General features: G+C 32.0%; 1 protein-coding gene across 3 annotated transcripts in view; it reads left to right on the top strand.

Annotated features, from left to right (window-relative positions):
* Window positions 1-20,086, top strand: part of LOC125077595 (nephrin-like) — a 224,493-nt gene that overhangs the window by 135,941 nt on the left and 68,466 nt on the right. For all 3 annotated transcript variants that reach the window (XM_047689556.1, XM_047689557.1, XM_047689555.1), the window contains exon 3: window positions 39-195. In XM_047689556.1, the coding sequence (XP_047545512.1) occupies window positions 39-195 (157 nt within the window). The remainder of the gene's footprint in view (window positions 1-38; window positions 196-20,086) is intronic.

The following is a 20,086-nucleotide window of genomic DNA, read 5'->3' as shown; positions in this document are numbered from 1 at the left end:
ACAGATAAATCATCTAATAAATTCTCTCTCCATATCAGGTAGTTCGTTGTCATCATCATCAGTCACCGGGACAGTTACACGCGTATCATCCGTCGTTGGCGGCGAAGCGAACTTGCCTTGTGACTCGCGTCCCCCTCAACGCAATGACAGTCTGCTACTCGTCGTGTGGTATAGAGACGACAATCCAGTATACAGGTATGTAACCGAGCCGGGTAATGCAAATAGGTCACATGTATTTTTTTATCTCATTCGTTGTCCGCTATTTTTTTACATAACATGAATTATAAAGAGTTTGGTTTTTAGATACATTTGTAAATTTTAATTTATTCAACTCGATTACTTTGGTAAGAACTATATCATTTTATATGAAGCAGATTTAAAATAAACCTGCCAAGTTAAAGAATTATATTCGAAACAGTTTTCAAGATGTATTTTTAAATTTTATCCGTTCCTTATCAGAACTCATCCTTTAAGATAAAGAGATATCATAGTAGTCCACGATTTTACTTGAGAACTTAGTTTCTATGAAAGATTAATCTTAGCGTTTCTACGTTTCGAAACTTTAGTATTTTAATACAGAAGATTCTTACAGAAATGAAACTCTAAGTGGTAACGTCTGCAGAAGACAATAGCGTTATAAATAGCTACCTAGAGCTTCCCAAGCCGGGTGAAAGTAGAAAAAATAAGTTCCATTTGCGTTGAACGACATTTACAAAAAAATCCCTATTCTGACTAAAGTATCGTAATATATATACAAAATATAAAATAAAACCGGTCAAGTGCGAATCGGACTCGCGCGTGAAAGGTTCCGTACCATGTATCTATAAACGCGGCAAAAAAATCATGTCTTTTGTATGGGAGCCCACATAATTTTTTTTTATGGCAATGGTTGGCGAACGAGCATATGGGCCACCTGATGGTAAGTAGTCACCACCGCCCATAGACAAAGGCGCTGTAAGAAATATTTTAAACCATTCCTTACATCACCTATGCGCCACCAACCTCGGGAACTAAGATGTTATGTCCCTTGTACCTGTGATTACACTGGCTCACTCACCCTTCTAGCCGGAACACAACAATACAGAGTACTGTTATTTGGCGGTAGAATATCTGATGAGTGGGTGGTACCTACCCAGACGGGCTTGCACAAAGCCCTACCACCAAGTGAATTATATTCGAAATATATTTATTTTATTCTGTTTTTTTTTTTGTATTTGTTGTTATAGTGGCAAAAGATATACATTATCTATTAAACTTTCAACGGTCTAACACCTTTGGGCACGGAACCCTAAAAGCGAATACACAAAAATGTATAGACAGTGGTTTATATTTCATCATATATTTTAACATGTTTGTATTGTACACAACTGTTGGCCTCGTATTTCATATAGAGTCGGTATGGAGTGAATTTGAGTATGGGCAATCATCTATAAGCCAATTTATATAATATGATATTCGTGTGTAAGCAAACCTCCTTCCAAATAGAGCTTTTCCCTACTAATAAGATAATTACTTTACTGTAATTCGATTGATGTAAGTTCTATTTCACTTCTTCATCGTGTATCGATACAATATTATGTAACAATATATTTTTTTCTGTTATTTTTCAAAAGGTTATTTGGTGGTATTTCTAGAAACGTCTATACAATAAATTATAGAACGATTAGCAATTAGGTATTCCCCTGAGGCAAAATATGGGGATTGAGGCTTCCTTTGCCCCCTTTTCATAGCTTTCCTCGCACAGCTCTCTTCAGTCGTAATTTTTTTTTTTTCTTCTGAAGTTTCTTTTACAAGTCAACCTCCTACTTTTACAAGTCATTTATTGAATTATATATAACAATATTTGCCGCTCTCTATCAAGTCTCTCTAGTTCCTAGTGATATATTTTATAAGGTTGAAAATAAAATAAATGTTATATACGCGTGATCATTGAATATGTTACACTAGAATCCATTAAGAAGGCTTTTATCAAACTTTATGTATATTAAAATATACCAACCCACCATTTTTACAGCGTAATTAAATTATCCATCAAAGTCGTATAGTTACGATAAATGAGAATTGACCACTTCGTCTTAAAATGTGGGTATCGTAAGATCCGAAACAGAGACTCCAAATCATAAATTTACATATCAGTATTTACGTCAATCAACCCATACTGTGTGACGAGAAAACCGCTTAAAAATATAATTCTGTAAAATTCCGATAAGAACAAGAATAATCGAATAATGGAATAATCGATCAAATATATATTTGATAAAAAAAAGAAACATTTGAAGTCGACACAGAAATAGTAGTAATATGTTATATGATATTGTCGAAATATTTTCGTCGATATGTATATTATTGCAGTAAACGACGCACTGGTGAAATGATTGTTTTCAATTTCGTAAATGTATAAAGTATAACATTACAATCAGTATTATCCATTGATATTTAAACTATTTAATTTGTATTGATTGCTTTTTATTTTTTTTTAAACTTCAAATTAACATAATATAATTGGTATATATTATTTAATGAATAACATCAATTAAAAATAATTGATAAATTTCGATACAATGGAATTGTATCACAATGCTTTATATCGATAAATAAGGTATCGGCAATTTATATGAACTGATTCAAAAGTTTTAATTACATATCAAATCGGTAACTTCAAGATGTATAAAGACATCCATCAAAACATTCAAATGACGTAAGCTACATATGTTTTCAAGCTGATAACAGAAACAAGGTAAAATATAACCAATATTATAAACCTCGACAAAGGGTCGACCCTTTTACTTTCTGCTGTCCAAAACTCGCGTAGCATAAAATTTCCGCCATAACCTTTGTATACAAATAAGATATATTACTTCTGTTCACTTTTCAACGCAAATCGCTTGCGTAAAATTTTCTAATTTAATATGTAAACGTAAAATTTATTTCCTTATAAAATAAAATTTGAAAAATGAAGGAAAAGTAGACGAGCTGTTAAATTATTAGTTATTGTATAGCAAATCAAAGACTATATTATATATTATATATGAAAATATGTCAAACTTTTGTGTAAGCACTGGTGCATATCAAGTCTTATAATACGTTCGAGAATTTAGGACCAATCGCTCAAGGCTTTACATGCTCTTTGAATCACGGGAGTAGGTTGGCAGTGTAACAATGTAACCAGTTGATATTATCACCTTGGAGATAGTTATATCAAAACATATGCTTGCTTTACGAGTAGTACTTTGCCTAAATGCTTAATAATAGTCCATAATCTTAAACGATGATACCATTTAAAATTCTGTCAATATTAAACAAAGTGATTAATAAAATTAATAGATAATGATAAAGTTTTTTAACAGGAATATTTATCAATCCAGTAAGAACAGCTTAATTCACATACTAACTTTATTTTAGTAAGTCAAATTCTTAACGAAGAAGATATTTTAATTTAAGTAGAACAAGAATTCGATGCAGTCACGAAGACTACATCCATCTCAATCTGTTAATTGTGAGACTTATGACCTCATCGCCGGCGTTAAGCCGTGCACGCCGGGATTTCTTACCGGGATTAATTCAGACTTCGGTGACGAACGAGGTGGTTCCGTAGAATCCGCCTATTTAATGGATACAAATATAAATATAGATAGATGCTATCCATGTATACGTATCTGGATGAATGTATTTCGCTCGAGTTATTTATTATTGACATTGACGTTGAGTATGCCAATTGTTTTTGTTTTATGATTTTTTATAATTGAACTCTTTTGTTTTTATTGGTTCGTATCAGGCTCATCAATTATTCGTAGTACTAGTAAAATAAAGATATTTTTTAAACGTTTTCCATTATGTGTGGCTTAAACAAATGAAGTAGCTTCATTATCAGAAGTCAAAGTCAAAGTTTTGAGGATATGATGATATTTTATGATATGATATTTCTGTGGCCGTAAAAATATATTTATGAACGTTTTTTATTGATTTTGTGACATTGACTCCGAAATTAATTCCGAACATCATACACACAATTTATTTTCGGGGGTAAAATACCAACGTCTAGGTCGCTTATAAAAATAGGAATATAAAATAATCTCTAAGAATGACAATAGATAGTCTGATAGATTTATTTTCTCTCCGACGAATTTCGTAGAAAAATAGTTTGACATAATGTTATGTAAATTGTATACATGGGATTACTAACATTATAGTCACGATCGATTGAAGACAACAAGACAAGATAACGTTACCCAATTTTGTAATAAATAGACAAAAGACAACTTCGAAAAAAACACGTTTTTTATGGCTTAGGTTGGCGGACGAGCATATGGGCCACCTGAAGGTGAAAGTAGTCACCGACGTCCATAGAAAACAGCGCTGTAAGAAATATTAATCATTCCTTCCATCACCAATGCCCCAAAAACCTTGGGAACTAACATGGTGTTTTCCTTGTGCCTGTAGTTACAGTGGCTCTTTTATAGAAACACAACAATACTGATTACTTTTTTTGGCGGTAGAATGTCTGATGAGTGGGTGGTACCTACCCAGACAGGCTTATACAAAACCCTACCACCAAGCGAGAGCCAGACCACTTGTAGTGGGACACATTTACAATATTCGTTAAGATTTTCCTGTACCAAAGCTACGAGTGAGGTTTTGACTCATTCCGTTATAATCTCTATTGTGAGATATTTGTAAAAAAATATAGTCCAATGTAGTTAATATTGCCAGCAAACCTTCATGAATGAAAAGTAATTAATTACAATTACGTGTATGCTTAGTATTTATTGTCAAAATTATTAATTTAAAAATTAAAAAAAAACATAATTAATTCTCAGTTTATATATCTCGAATTTACTAAAGTTTTATTACTAAATACACAAAAAATCTTTGCGTTTCTTTATATTACTAGTTTACACTCGCTGCTTCGCCCTCGTATTAGGTGGAGGGGGAAGCGAGTTTGTTCGTAGGTGTTAGGTTTAAGGTATTAAAAGCCTCTGGATTCCAAGCTTGCTTCAAAGCAAATATTGTTAAAGCGTAACAGACAGAGTTACTTTCACATTTATAATAGTTAGTATCGATATGTTAAAGTTTCGTTATAGTAACCGTAAAATATCTTTAGTAATAAATATACATTAAACTCGTACTAAAGTATGAAATTAAATAACCAGGAAACAGCGTCTGATACCATGAAAATATAGCGTGGCCCAATAAAACATTTTTATAACAAAACGTATAAAACATAATTGCACCGCGCAAAGAAGCTGATCCTCTGTTCAGCTACACTTTCAACGTTATGAAGTTTTAAAAGAATTAGTAGTTCGCGACAAGATTCTATGTAAAGAAGTTATTTTAATACCAGAAAATTTCAAGAATTATAAACTCATTTATTTAATATCCTTTAAGAATGCAGAACGAACCAATAATTCTGTTAGCAAGACACTGACTTTGCTTTAAAAGAACATCTTACGATCTCAATTACACGAACAGCTTGATTGATGTTGTATTTTTTAATACTTAGATCACTTACCCTTCAACATAACTTCAAATTATTATAAGAATATCGTAAAATTCAGTAGAATAATAAATAATTGGTAATTTGGTTGAACTCATCTAGACTATCATGTGAAAGTCGACCTAAAATTTTAAGCCGGTTCACAAACGTTTGAATCTTCTTGAAAATCTAAGAAGTAAGTAAAAAAAAGTAGATCAATTTTGGACTTGTTAGAAAGACCCACGCATTTTGAGTCATTTTCTTTTAATTAATTTCGATGAAACCACAAGAAGTATTTACTAATAGTTTATTATCTCATGTGCTTATTATCAGTATTTTAGGTTATTATTAAAACATATTTAGATGCTTATTTGCCGTGTGATAAAATAATATATTGACAATTATGTTTTCAAATTTATATGTAGCGAGATTAGCTCTATAAAGATTTGTCTAAAGCAAATAAAACATACAAAATTCTATTTATTCAAATGATAATTAACTTAACGTAAAAATAAAGAAAAGTAATGAGGTATTCTGTCCAAATGAGATGAGAGAGACAATAAGAGAATAATAATACATTGAACGGAGATAAAATACATATATTTAATTTGGGCCTCCTGGTAGTAATTGGCACAGGCATGAGACAGTGTAAGAATTGTTCAGCTAAATTGAGTTAATACGCCACCAACCTTGAGAACTAAGATGTTATATCCCTTGTTTTCTCTCCGTCTGAAGTCACACTGACTTCCTCACCCTTTAAAGCGAAAAACAACAATATTAAGTTTAGATGGATATGTGGATGGTACCCCGACGTGTTTGCTAAAAGCCGCACTACTAGGAAACTATACTTCAGGCTTTACACCCGTCTTTATTCGCTTGATAAATTAATATAGCATGTCAATCTATTTTGCTAATCAAATCAGTGTGTTTAAACTCTACAAAAAATGATACAACACTTTAAAGCAAAGCAAAGTGAACCATTATTTAATCATTCTCTAATTTTATTAAACTGGATACAAAATTACGCTTAAAAAAGGTATTAGGGTTTTTCTATTTATTTTATTAGTAATAGTCCAAATAACTTAGAAGTACGTAAAACTGTGGGTCCATACAGACGTGTCGGATTTTCTGTCTCATCAAATTATGATAGTAAATGTGATTGCGTACACTAACTACTCTTGGCAAGTCTCCCTTGAGAATGGCCGCTGTATAATCGGTATAGAAAACGTCATCTCCGTGCTGTTATTTACAAAAAATGTAAATGAAGTTGATTTGTTTTTCTATAACGGATTTAAGCTACTTTTTAAGGGTGGCTGATTGTGACTTTGACCTGTTAAATACATCTTAAATGTCTATATAGTGATGCGTTATAGTGAAAAGTAAAATGGAGAGTAAATTTTGTGATATTTATATTCAATCGGTAACTGTCGGAAAATGCTATGAAGACAATCTCAGTTGATCTGTCAACATGCAATTATTTTGTTTTATATTATTCGATCGAAAAAGATGAACTTTTTCATACTAAAAAAATTTGACGTAGCATAATTACAGTTCGTTTCGTTATCTGTGACAGAAGTTTCCGTGTTAATTTACAGAATAAAGGTCGATACACACATATCGGTTGAGTTATTGAGATAATTACGTTAAATTATTTCGAAAAAAAGCATACTATAAAATTTAAGGAAGTTTATAATAATAGTCTCATTTTGATTACCCACTAAGATTTTTAGCTTAATCCATAATGCTACTTTATTACAGATAGATCTGTTTCGTTTGTTTCTTCATCCTATACAAGCAAGTTCTTTCATGATGGTCTCTTCCACCAAGCACCAGATATATTTTGATAATTTTAAACACAAATAAGCACGTGACAACATTGAACCCGTAACCTTCCATTTAAATCCTCCTTCCTTTTCCTTCTTATCCTTTTTATCACAGGGCCATGAACAAATAATAAATTATTTCCAAGAGTAGAACGCAAAAATATAAAAGTAAATTATATGACTTTGTACTCTTAAGTACGTTACTGAAAATATATGTTTTTGAAAGTGACTATAATGTAACGTGACTTAAGAGTAAGCAGTCAAGTACAAGCCCAACGACATGAGCAGTGGAATAAAATAAGGAAGTGAGATAGTGTTTATTGCGTTCCTTTTCACTCTTGCAACGACATGTTATGTAATTTATTACTGCTTCGCGCCGTTATCTTGTAAATAGTTAAACATTTTTAGAAGGTAAGTTTATTTGCAAAACTTTTAAAGATTATTTTTAAAAGTTTAGTAATACATCAGATTTTGTGTAGTAATAAAACAAAAACTGTGTTATAATTGAAAATAAATTGATAAGGAAATTATAATTATTAAATTATGTTACATCCTATCGTAGTAATAAATCCTAAAAGAGTGCATGTATAAAGCTACTGCACAAATCATGACTGCGTGCAATCGTATCACAAATGCAAGCATCTTTTTCCCTTGGAATCGTAGTTCTGATACTCTGCGACGTACATCAAACTTGCGCTCCCAGGTTTAGTTTGTCAGGTTAGCTTTTCAACTGCAATCAGACCATAATTATGATATTATATTTTAGTAGGACTTTGTGCAAGTCCGTCTGAGTAGATAACACTCACTCATCATATAATATTCTACCGACAAACAGCAATGACTAGTATATAACGCCTAGTAATACCTGGAATTGTTATTTGGCGGTAGGCTGTTTCGATTTGTAGGACGAGTGAGCCAGTGTAATAACAGGCAAAAAGAAAATAACATCTTAGATTCCTAGGTTGATGGAGGATTAACATTTCTTACAGCGTCATTTTTATGGCAGCGGAGAACATTAGATGGCCCATTTTTTCGTCCACCTACCTATATCTATGTCTCGTATGAGACACTAATGTATCAAATCAAGACCTTCTTCTATTAGGGCCGGCACTATTCGCAGAGAACCAGTTTGAGTTCAAAAGGACTCAGGACTTTTGCCATCATCACAATTTATATCGGAGGGATCATCACCACAATTTATTCAGAGAGGGTAGAAAAGTCAATAAGTCTTTACTTTCTCTCTTCGAAGCACATAGGTTCAGTTTGAGTTATGAGAACATATTACAAAAAGTTTTTGGGATTGTCTGTAAATTTCACAGTAATAGTTCAAAGTCTGGAAGTTGGAAGTAAAAACACTCCCGTGCGTAGGAAAGCTCGTAAAGGCTCTTTCTGGTCCTGTCAGATTTGCAGTCTAATCAGATTATAGCAGTGAAGGAACAGAGGAGGTGTTAAATACAGGTGATTTAAGCACACACTTATGTACTATAAAATGTCCTGAGTTGGCTTCTTCTATAACAAATAAAATATATTAAAAAGTAATTAAAAACTGTTAGATATTCGATCTTTTTACGTTCTGAAATTCAAAATCCATAGTTTGTCGAAATAAATTAATTGTTCATCAATGAACCACGTTCACCACCACAAAGAACTTCCCTGTAAAGATCTATATTCCAAAGCGTTTCTTCGTGTGAAACTGGAAAATATGTGTCGCAGATTTTCTTCAGTGACATACAGATTTCATTACTATTTTTCCCATACAAACGAGCAACAAATGAACTGTGAGCACAAATTTAGCGCTCGAAAAAACATAGAGGTGTAAGGATTTGAAACAGTGAAATTAGACTTTTATATTGCGATTATATGAATACGCCTTCGGGTCAGTGCCGTTATCGTTAAACAAAGTAACAGTTCGTAAATGTGTGCGTATCGCAGATTATCATCTGATCATCGAGCGGGAAATGAAAACAAAGATTAAAAACAAGAAAACTCAGAGCTGATTTTCTCGATTTAAGCCCTTAATCTTCAGTGCTTCATGTATCCATTGGATCACTTGTACACATTTTGTATTCTATTTTACAGACACTGTCAGTAGGCTTCGTTTAAATTAAGAATTAACAACTACAAATTATGACCTAAGAACAAATATTCATGTCATAAAAGTGGAAACCAGGAGAGAAGGAAAAACATACCAATAAAATTTACAATAATTAAACACTATATATACCGCAGTCGTAGAAACAAAACATAATGAAAACATAAAACATTTTACAATTCTTAGAATGGCTAACACGCTTTCAAACTAGATAGCTAAATAAGCTACATTAGCATATTAAAACATTATCTAGAACCGTTCCACTGCTGAGAAAATATTGCCACCGGACTATTTTTATTAGGTTCATACATTTTAAAAGGATATTTTTTCACTGTATTCCTTGTCCGTTCGCTCAACCCTGATGTGTAAAAAATGAAGACAAAAAAAACGTTTATACAAACTCATTATCGTATCCTGTTATATGGGTTTAAAAAGAATGGTAGATCCCTGGATCGGTATCATCCATTATTTTTATTTCTGCCCATAGACATTGCTACTTTTAGAAATATAAATCTTTTCACATATATCCAATGCACCGCTAAATTTAGGAACTAAGATGTTATGACCTTGGAGCCAAAGTTACTTTGGCATACACCCTTTAAACCGATACACAACCAAATTAAGTATTGTGATTTGGCAGTATCAAACAGAATCGATGTGTTTTGCTTGACCGAGTTGTAAGTCAGTATAATTACTGTCACATAGGATGTAACATTTTAGACTCCATAATTGGAAGCTCTCTGATGGTATAGGAAATGTAATACTACCCCCAGGTTCAGTGTTTAAGTGCAAAAGACCCATCCCCACCTCGTTATTCGTCTTTCTGCTCATAAATTAATTGGATAAAATACATTTCAAAATATGATATGGAAAATTTTGGAATGCAATGTTGATCAACATTTCAATCATGCAAGCATTGTTTGAAACACAAGCTAATTGACCTTTGACTAAAATACGTGTGGTTGAAATATTCGTGTGTAGATATAAAATTAATAATACACAAATAGCCGAGCAATGATAATACTCTGTAAGAACTAATTTTGAATTTCACTCGTATAATATATGTATTTATTTAAAGACAACTGAAAATAAAAATACAAGTTACAAAAATATCGATGGTCTAGAAGACAATCGCGTTCAAAGCTTATTAACTTATAAGTATTTCTTGATTCTATATTATTTTGTCTTATTTTATATTATGTGAATTTGTCTTAAATTAAATCAGGATGGACTCACATAGGTTAATGACCGTTATAACCCTGCTCAGAAATAACAAAAATTGAAAAAACGTTTGTGTTCGCCAGTACTCGCCATTCACAACGGGTCTAAGTGTTTTATCTTTTTTCACTCTTTAACAACTAAAGCGTATTCAGTAATGACTGAACATATGAAAGTTTAAGAGTCCATTCAGTCAGAAGACAATAAAAAAACCTGTTCTCTAGTATATCATACTACTTTAGTGTAAAAAAAAAAGTAAGTGATATCTTTACTATTGAATTACTCGCGTCTTGGTGCCTTAAGAAATTTGAACCATTCCTTACAATGAGTCAACCTTGGGAACTTACATATTATGTCTCTTGTTCCTGTAGATACACTGGATCACTCACTGTTTAAAACAGAACGAAATAATACTACAAGTACTTGGCGGAACAATATATAGTCCTACCCAGGTGGGCTCGCACAAAGCCTAGTACAAAGTGAAATTTGAAAACAGTCATGTCTGTTTAAGGTAAAATGAGATCACAGATAAACACCTAACTGTATACAATACACAATACATACACATTCCCTTGACAGAATGATTAGTTTTAAAGCTAAAATTGACATTTCAAGAACTCCCGAACAATTAAATAATTTGCATTATTATCTAAATCATCAATGTTATACTGTATATTCATATTATATTAATTTTATTATGTCAGGTTAATTGATATATATCAAATAGGTTAATTTGCATAATCGTTTAGCATCAACCATTATATATTGACCTAATTGCCCTATACATATATGTACTTATTAATTTGTTATATTAATTGATCTCATATCAATCAATCATATTCAATTTTTCTCTTGTAATTTATTTTATTTCTCCGTATGGAGTCTTAACAATGAGTACGAATCTTTCTTAATATCGCACAAAATTTCGGAGAATCGAGCCATCGGCGGATTTTCACTTGAGAATAGGTATTTACTTTTGTATTTTTAGAACTTTTTCTGAGCTGATACAGATAATAATAATATTACATTATATTATATTCTCTCCCACAGCGATTTCAGTTTAAATTTTTCTTGTGCCTTAATAATAAATACACTTGTGTGTGGGAACACGGGGAGACAGAAGAATCTTAGCAACCTAGTTTGGGTTCTGTCCTGCCTTCATAATAAATACACTTGTGTGTTCCCACACAATTGTGTGTTACAATGGTTTATTTAAGAGTTAATGTTGTTAATTGGATACTTAGCAATAAAATTCTTTGATCGGCATTTGTTGACATATTAAGAAATTCAATACGAAATTATTTAGGTTACTTTAATTAAAATAACAGTCTCTTATACTTTTAATCATTTTGAATTTTTTGACTACAAAAGTCTCAGTTCCTGATTGGGGTCTACGAGACCCATGATATACTCCAAAAAGATTTTAATTCCACAACTTGCATTTTCTGACAGGCGCACCTCTATAATTAGTGGTCTCAACAGGTCTACGTTCGAAGATACATGCTCTTTGCTTTCGGGGGGGGGGGGGGGTTGTTTTTACTAGGTCTCTTAGGACCTTACTTTAGTGGTTAATGGTTAAAGTATAACAATAAATGACGCATCGTACAACATTAACAATAACTTAATCCAATAAAATGGCGATTCTGTGCTAGAATCGTAAAAGCTTATTCGAATATTTTTAATTGGATCTTTGTTTTACGGAGAATTTTTCTATCATAAGCGATTACTTCAGTTACTATGAAAATTAATCGATATCCTGTAGAAAGTCTGACTCGAAACTCTTATGTTTATATTAAAAATTACACACAAGGGGTTCATATTAACTTTAATATGCTCGTTTCAACGAGTTTGCACCTGCGGCGATGTGAACGAGCTGCTACAGTGAATTTAACCTGGATTATGAATACCTTTACTGAACTGAATATATTTAAATGAAGATTTTGACGTACGTAACATATGTAGTAGTATTACTGCCTGCCATATATATATATATATATATCCCGAGATTTTGGGTTCATACAATCTGACCAATAAAAAGTTATTGGGTTTTTCTGTCCCAAAACGCTCACTAGTAGCCGGAAGTTTGAAATTTGGTGGTGTTAACACGCCCGTCCTTCGGAAAGCATGTACTATTTGGCTAAACTCGCTCCGGACTAGTCGGATTACCATAACATCAGTTTATGAGAATGTATTTGTGTTGTGCATACATTTTAGCACCATATTATCTCTTGCACAATTGCACACTTTTGTGATTGGGAAATCAATTAAATATATTAAATATATATATAATAGGATGACATGAAAATATTGCGACTGTGTAATAATTACCTCTAGAACAAATACTCGCCTCACCAGCAAATTTAAAATACTTGCACCTCTGCGCAAGAGACGTTTTGCAGTACAGGCTTGATCGCAAATACAGATGATGCATCAATAAACATTCTCTTACTCTCACAGTCCGGTGGGCAATCCGGCTCGATTGGAGGGAAATTAGGCGCGGGTCCAACGGCTTACGTATTTTTCGAAGCACTGAAGTAAGTCACTGCTAACGTACTAACATCGGACTATTACTACGAATCTCTTCACAGAAAAATCTACTTATTTTAAAATTTTGAACCTAGAACGGGAGCAGAAGCAAGCCATTAGACTGACGAGTCATTTAAATGTTCATACATATTGTTATGATATCGTATTAACGTGCACGTGTGACGTGACATTTTTAAAAGAATTATATTTTTTAATAATCATGGAACTAAATTATTGATACGGTGTCGAAAAACGCAAGTAACGTGAAAAAATTAAAGGGTTTTGAAAGAAGTTGAGCACATAAAAATACATTTTTTTCTTGGCTTATATTAGAAAATATTTTCTTGACAAAAAAAAAATGTAACATTTCATAAGTAATAAAGTTAGAATCGTGTTTCCTTGAATTTATTTAGTTAGAGCTTTGAAGCAATAAACGTCGAAAGCATTGTTCTTGGCAAAACGACGGCTGTGATTCCCAGAAGGATGCAGTTCGAGATTATATCAATTGTTTCGCTATTTCTTTTCTCTTGTATTTTAAAATATATTTTTGAAAGTTCTCTCAATTTGTAGTTAAGAAAGTTACCTGTTAAAATATATTTAATTCAAGGAGGCTCCTACAATCACCTTTGAATCGACATTTTACAAGATTCTATTAAATTTAAAGTTTAGGAAAATAATATATTTAACCTTTAACTTGTTAATGTCATAAGACTAAGGAGATGTTTGATAAATAATTTTATAGCATACGTTAGACTGATAAGTTGAGTACTATTTTTTTTTTCATAAAAGAATATCAGCAATACCCGAAGTGAATTATAATAAGATTATTTTCGTAATTATTTTTATATAAGAATAGCCACCGCGACTAAAACTGTCTATGTCTTGTGATTTATTTCAAAATAATGCCAAAAATGTAAATACCCAGCTTATATTACGATCATTTTTGTTTTTTTTTTTTTGTAAAACATTCTAGTGCTAATTATATAAAGTAATTAACTAAATCAATATAATGTTACGTGAACGCAAACGTAAAAATAAACAAATGAAAAAAAATGCATTACTTTTATGAATAAGATGAAGGTAGAATTTATTATATTAAAATATTAAAGTATATATGGATACCGCTATAAGGAAAGGCGACCTAAAGAGTTTAGGTTCCGAAAGGTTTCAATTGAAGATTTGCTTTGTTAAACTTCACAAATGAGAGTAGATCTTTACATTCACATTTTATTTCCCTTAAGTTTCAAAATACAAAAATAATAAACTGCTCTTTTAACGTTTAATTATAATTATTATGTAGTATAATGTGAGCCGAGATGGCCCAGTGGTTAGAACGCGTGCATCTTAACCGATGATTTCGGGTTCAAACCCAGGCAGGCACCACTGAAATTTCAAGTGCTTAATTTGTGTTTATAATTCATCTCGTGCTCGGCGGTGAAGGAAAACATCGTGAGGAAACCTGCATGTGTCTAATTTCAACGAAATTCAGCCACATGTGTATTCCGCCAACCCGCATTGGAGCAGCGTGGTGGAATATGCTCCAAACCTTCTCCTCAAAGGGAGAGGAGGCCTTTATCCCAGCAGTGGGACATTTACGGGCTGCTTATGTTCTTATGTCTTATAATGCAACCATAGTTTTTGTTTCGGAATCACTTAAAAATAATGATCGTTCAAAATCCACCCTTCGTAGTACAATAGAGCCAGAATATTTTCCGTAGACCGTTGTAATAACGCCTATTATATTTTATGTTCCTTAAAAGGCTAATCGATTAAGCAGTACTATATTCTATATATAAAATATTATAATATATTATAATAATAACCTTTCTAAATATATTTGACTACATTTTATAATATATATATTTTTTATTATTTATTGACGCTGTAAGAAATTTTAACCATACCTTAAATCGCCAATGCGTCACCAACCTTGGGAACTAAGATGTTATATCCGTTGTATACTGAGCACAGCTATTTGGCGGTAGAATATCTCATGAGCGGGTTGTAGCCCTGCCACTAAGTATATATATAATATTATGAATATTATATACATAGCATGCACTTCATATTGCTCTGTTTTGTTTAGAACGATGATTGAGCCTTAGTTGTTATTGCATCGATCCTATAAGAAATAAGAAATGAGGCTTGTATTCCTCACAGCACATTTTATCTTGACGCAAGATAATTCTTGAAAGTTTCCATGCCCCACGGAACTATGTTATAAGAGTTTTTTTACCCAATAATCCGAATCAAATAGACCGGGGTATCATTTTAATATGCGTAACATACGTAAAATACTCCGGTTGTGGCTCGGTGAAGCTCTCCGCGGGGATAACGGGTAAGCTCGGGCCCACCCAAGCCTCGTTATGTTTACATAACTCGAAACTATTTCAATACGACAAATTGTTGTGTTATGATTTAAAGGAAGAATGAGTTAGTAAGGGAGTTGGCCATGTAAGAATCTTGTAAAGAATCACAGTTTGTTACTCAAACACGCTAGAAGAATACTTAGAATAACTGAGAAGTAATATTAAAATGTTAAACATAAGATTCACGTTACGTGTAGTTGTATGTAGTTTTAAAAGTATTGAATAAAAAGAGCTGTTAAGAATTTCATCAAATTCTGTTGAACTCTGGCTCTAAAGTGACAATCGCATATTAGCTTAAAACTATCGAATTTTATAAAATAATTATTTCACGAGGGGCGAACAGCAAAAAAAAAAGATGTTTTTATATCTTTTCATATCAGAAACATAATACAGTTTTATAAAGGGAATATACAATTTGACAATTTAAACGCACTGCACAGTTTAAAAAAAAGTGCAACATCTGATATCTCACCTTAGTAATAAGCAAAATCAACATTATATAATATTTTTTGCAATGAATAAATTCTCTAAAAATTAGATAAGTACTTTTATTTTTTATAAATAAATTTTATTTATATTCCCTTCCATTAGTTTTATAGTGAGCCGCGTAGTTATTTAGAAGCTACATTTATTTAAGCGTGGAAGCGCAGTGAAACTCCATACTTGCGCGTCTTGACGAAACTAATAGTGCGGCGACCGATACAGAAACAAGTTCAAACTATTAATAAAAAATAGCGAACTAAGCAAGACCTATGAGGTGGACTAAAATGGTCTGGAATAAAATAACGTGGTTGATATATACCGTAATCAATCCGTTCCATATTTGATTCTAAAAGGTTTTTTGTCTAAAAGGTTACAAAACACAGAACATATAGTCAGTTCAGTCGACTATTAATTTATTCATCGGCTAGCGGGCTGTCAATGATCTATATAAATATTGATAAGAGAACATTGACTTTTTTTAACAATTTTGAAACTTTTGGTTCCGAAGGCCATTTAAAATTGAAAGTAAGCGAAATGACTCAGGAATTGAAGCACGTTAATTTTAACTGAAGATTGTGGGTTCAAATCCACTATATGAATTTGAACCTACCACTGAGTTTCATATACTAAATTTGTGCTTATTATGAATTACATGCTCGATGGTGAAATAAAACATCGTGAAGAAATCTTCACGTATCAGATGGAGTTATGCCACGTGTGTCCACCAATCGAGTAAAGAATCTTCAAGATTTCACGTCAAGGTTAACTACAATCTTTAATTTAATTTTCCGATCATCCGTAATTTTAGAATGATATAAATGACATAAATAACACAAAAACAATGACATAAATAGCTTTAATTATACAATTAATTTCGCCTAAAGCGGCAATATAACAATGTACCAACTGCTTAGTCAAAGTGAGTTGCTAATATGTAAATAGAGACACATGAATCTTAGTCAAATGCAAAACACTCCCAATACACTTTAATCAAAACATTGGCAACACCTACTCATTGGTTTCAAAGTCTGTTTGAACACACCCCTCTCTTTCAAAATTCAGGCATTTATTTACTTCGGTTCAACGTATATAGATCATATATTATTTACAATGGAATTGGATCACAAAACGTTCCATTCGAACAAAGTAATCGATGTTTTTGAACGCAAATCGATGTTAACAGAAGGCACAGACGCCCGTATATCAGTCACACGCACAAATTTATTGACAATAAATAGTGGAAACAAATGATTCATGCGATTCGTTGAAAATCCAACCTTATTATTGAAGTTTTATACAACGGCTCGATTAAAGTTCGACTTATTTGTTTGAATTTTCCATATTTGAATTTATTGGAACTGATTCCATTTTTGAAAATTCACTTTTCGATAAATCTCTGCTATTAAAGATTATTATCAGTCTTCATACACAGGCAGATTTCCTGTCTGGCAATGTTATCCATCACAATTGAGCTTGAGATGAGTTATAAACATAAATTAAAACATGAAAAATCAGTCTTATTCCTGGCTTGAAACCGAAATCTTTAATAAGATAAGATTCACGCGTCCTAACCTAGCCACATTATAATACAATCATACCACAAGTCCTTGAACTCATGCATTACAATTTTGTAGCCTGATTTAAATTCGTTTTACAAATTAACCAATGAAAGCCCTTTAATTATTTGGCCAGGTTTGTGAAATTAAAATTCTTATAAGCTATAGTGAACGGTTAATGGCAATGCTTGGCCCGAATCCAAATGTATGTTACTATCGGATTCGTTTTGATCTAGGCTTATGCGCTTCTGCGAACTGGAAATGAGTACCGATAACCGTACAAATAGGATATTGATAATAGCATTTATTGGTTTTAAAAATAATTATTAAATTATCAAAACTACTACTTACAACTACATATCTGAGCTGAGTTTCAAGCAAATTGTACCTTACAAAAACATACTAGTTTTTAACTTTTTAATTTCATTAATATATTTAACAACGAATGTGGCTCAATTAAAACTGAACCGCGTGAACCAGATTTAATTGTAGATTGATGATTGGTAATAATTCCAAACTCGAATTCTATATAGGCAAAAGAAATCCTTTGATAAAATCCCAATTAGCATTTCGATTATACTTTTTTTAAATGAAAAACATAATCAAAATCAATTGTTTATTATTATTCCTAGGAATCTTTTAATAATCGTCGTTAATAAGATTTTCACAATTAAGCCGGTGAGTAGAACATTGTTTTTTTTTCTTAAAGAATTTTGTGGAAATGGTAAGGTAAGGGATGAATTAAATTTATTTAATATAATAATATTTCACTTTGGATAGACATACCTTACAAGAATCTCACAACGAGACAATAGGTTCTATTTTATACTGGCTTGCAGTTTGAGTCAGCCAATATAATTCCAGGCAAAGCCATGACACAGGTCTTACGGTCGGTAACGTAACAATGCCATTGCCTTAAACGCTGTATCTCGTATTACGAGAGACAGATGTGACCGTTTATTATTTTAGAAGTTCCGTCAAGAAAGTAGTGTTGTATTTTTTCAGATATATTGTGCCAATAATTGCCACTTTTTTTAAATCGGAGTCCCAGTAGCTACAGCATGTGATAATCGCTGTTATAAACCATGTTAAATATGTATTAAACATGTAGCTACAGCATGATTTTTTTTTAAGAGAACAAGAGATCTTTTACTCAGCCGTGAGACATTTAAGGGCTATTACTTTACTTTATACATCAATAGTGTTTTTGTAATATTGCAAATATAGTGATTTTCGAAGGTTCCAAGGGGTTGATATGAATATGATTCAAATCGAATGTCACGTTATTTAAGTGAAGTGATAAGTGAATCAATATATGACTGGAACGGAGCCATATGTAGAATATAATGAAAAAGCAATCGTAGTAAGTGCAACTACAACTATTATCGTAATATAACATTTGCATCGAGCGTTGTACGTTAAAATAATTCGTAGCATTCGTGCACCAGTTTTATTTGTAGTCAAGATATCAAATGATAGTTTCCTGTTTGTCTTCTATAGATGTTTGTCTGCGATAGATGCAAAAAAAGTGCGCAACGAGACGGAGATTTGTCATAGCTTGTAATGTAACATGTTGAACCAACGTGCTGGACCAAATTATTGGGCGAAGTTGAAATAATTTAGTAACTATGCTTAAAATTTTTTTAAGTCATTATACATTAATGTTAATTTAGAAAGTAATTTTAAACTTAGAACTACATAATATGTAACTGGGGACTATGATTTATCGAATCTCATCAAACGACCAATACGAAGTAAATCATTTAAGCATTGTAGTTGTTATTGTGACCCAGTACTTGGCCCAACGTCAGTCGAACACATTTCTGAAAGCTTTAAGCCGGGGAATATGGAATAAGCGCCAAGTGGCTCCAAAACCAATACATGAACTCTAATGATATGTCCACGTTTTCTTGGAGTGTTCATGTCAAGTTTCATAATAAAATAATATTATAACAGTAAATAAAGTTACTTTCTTACGACAAAAGCAATAAATTATAGTTGAATAAAATTCTATATAATATAAATATTTCTTTGGCAAAAATTCAAGATGCTCCTTCATTTTTATCTTAACTTATAAATAAATCGCGTGTGAACCTCTGATATGTTGCGCACTCATAAAATACAATGTAGCGCCGGGAAACGTTCTTCAGATAAATTGAGTGCTCAAAAATTGCTGTACTATAAATTATTTAGCTCTTATTTCTTTGACTTAAAGCCTAATTTGGTATAACATATATTCTCCTTAAGAATTTGTTAGAGTTATATTTGAAACTCCTTCAATGATAACGTTAAATCAGAGCTTGAATTATAATCCTTAAAAAAATAAAGCAATTTTTGTCTTACTCAATACAACTGAATACATTTTTAAAACACAACTGAAGCGAACAGTCGAAATTATGAACACGTGATTTTTTTTTAAATAGAACAAATATGGTATGTTTAAAATGTTGAAATAAGGATTTCATTTTGGATATTGTTTTAATTAATTTATTATTAAAGTTTTATATTATATAAAACTACCGCCCCGGCTTCATTCGGCCGTATAT

The sequence above is a fragment of the Vanessa atalanta genome, chromosome 4 (genome assembly GCF_905147765.1).
Source record: "Vanessa atalanta chromosome 4, ilVanAtal1.2, whole genome shotgun sequence".
NCBI lineage: Eukaryota > Metazoa > Arthropoda > Insecta > Lepidoptera > Nymphalidae > Vanessa > Vanessa atalanta.
Note: the sequence above shows the minus strand (reverse complement) of the source record. Positions and strands in the feature narration are given on the sequence as shown.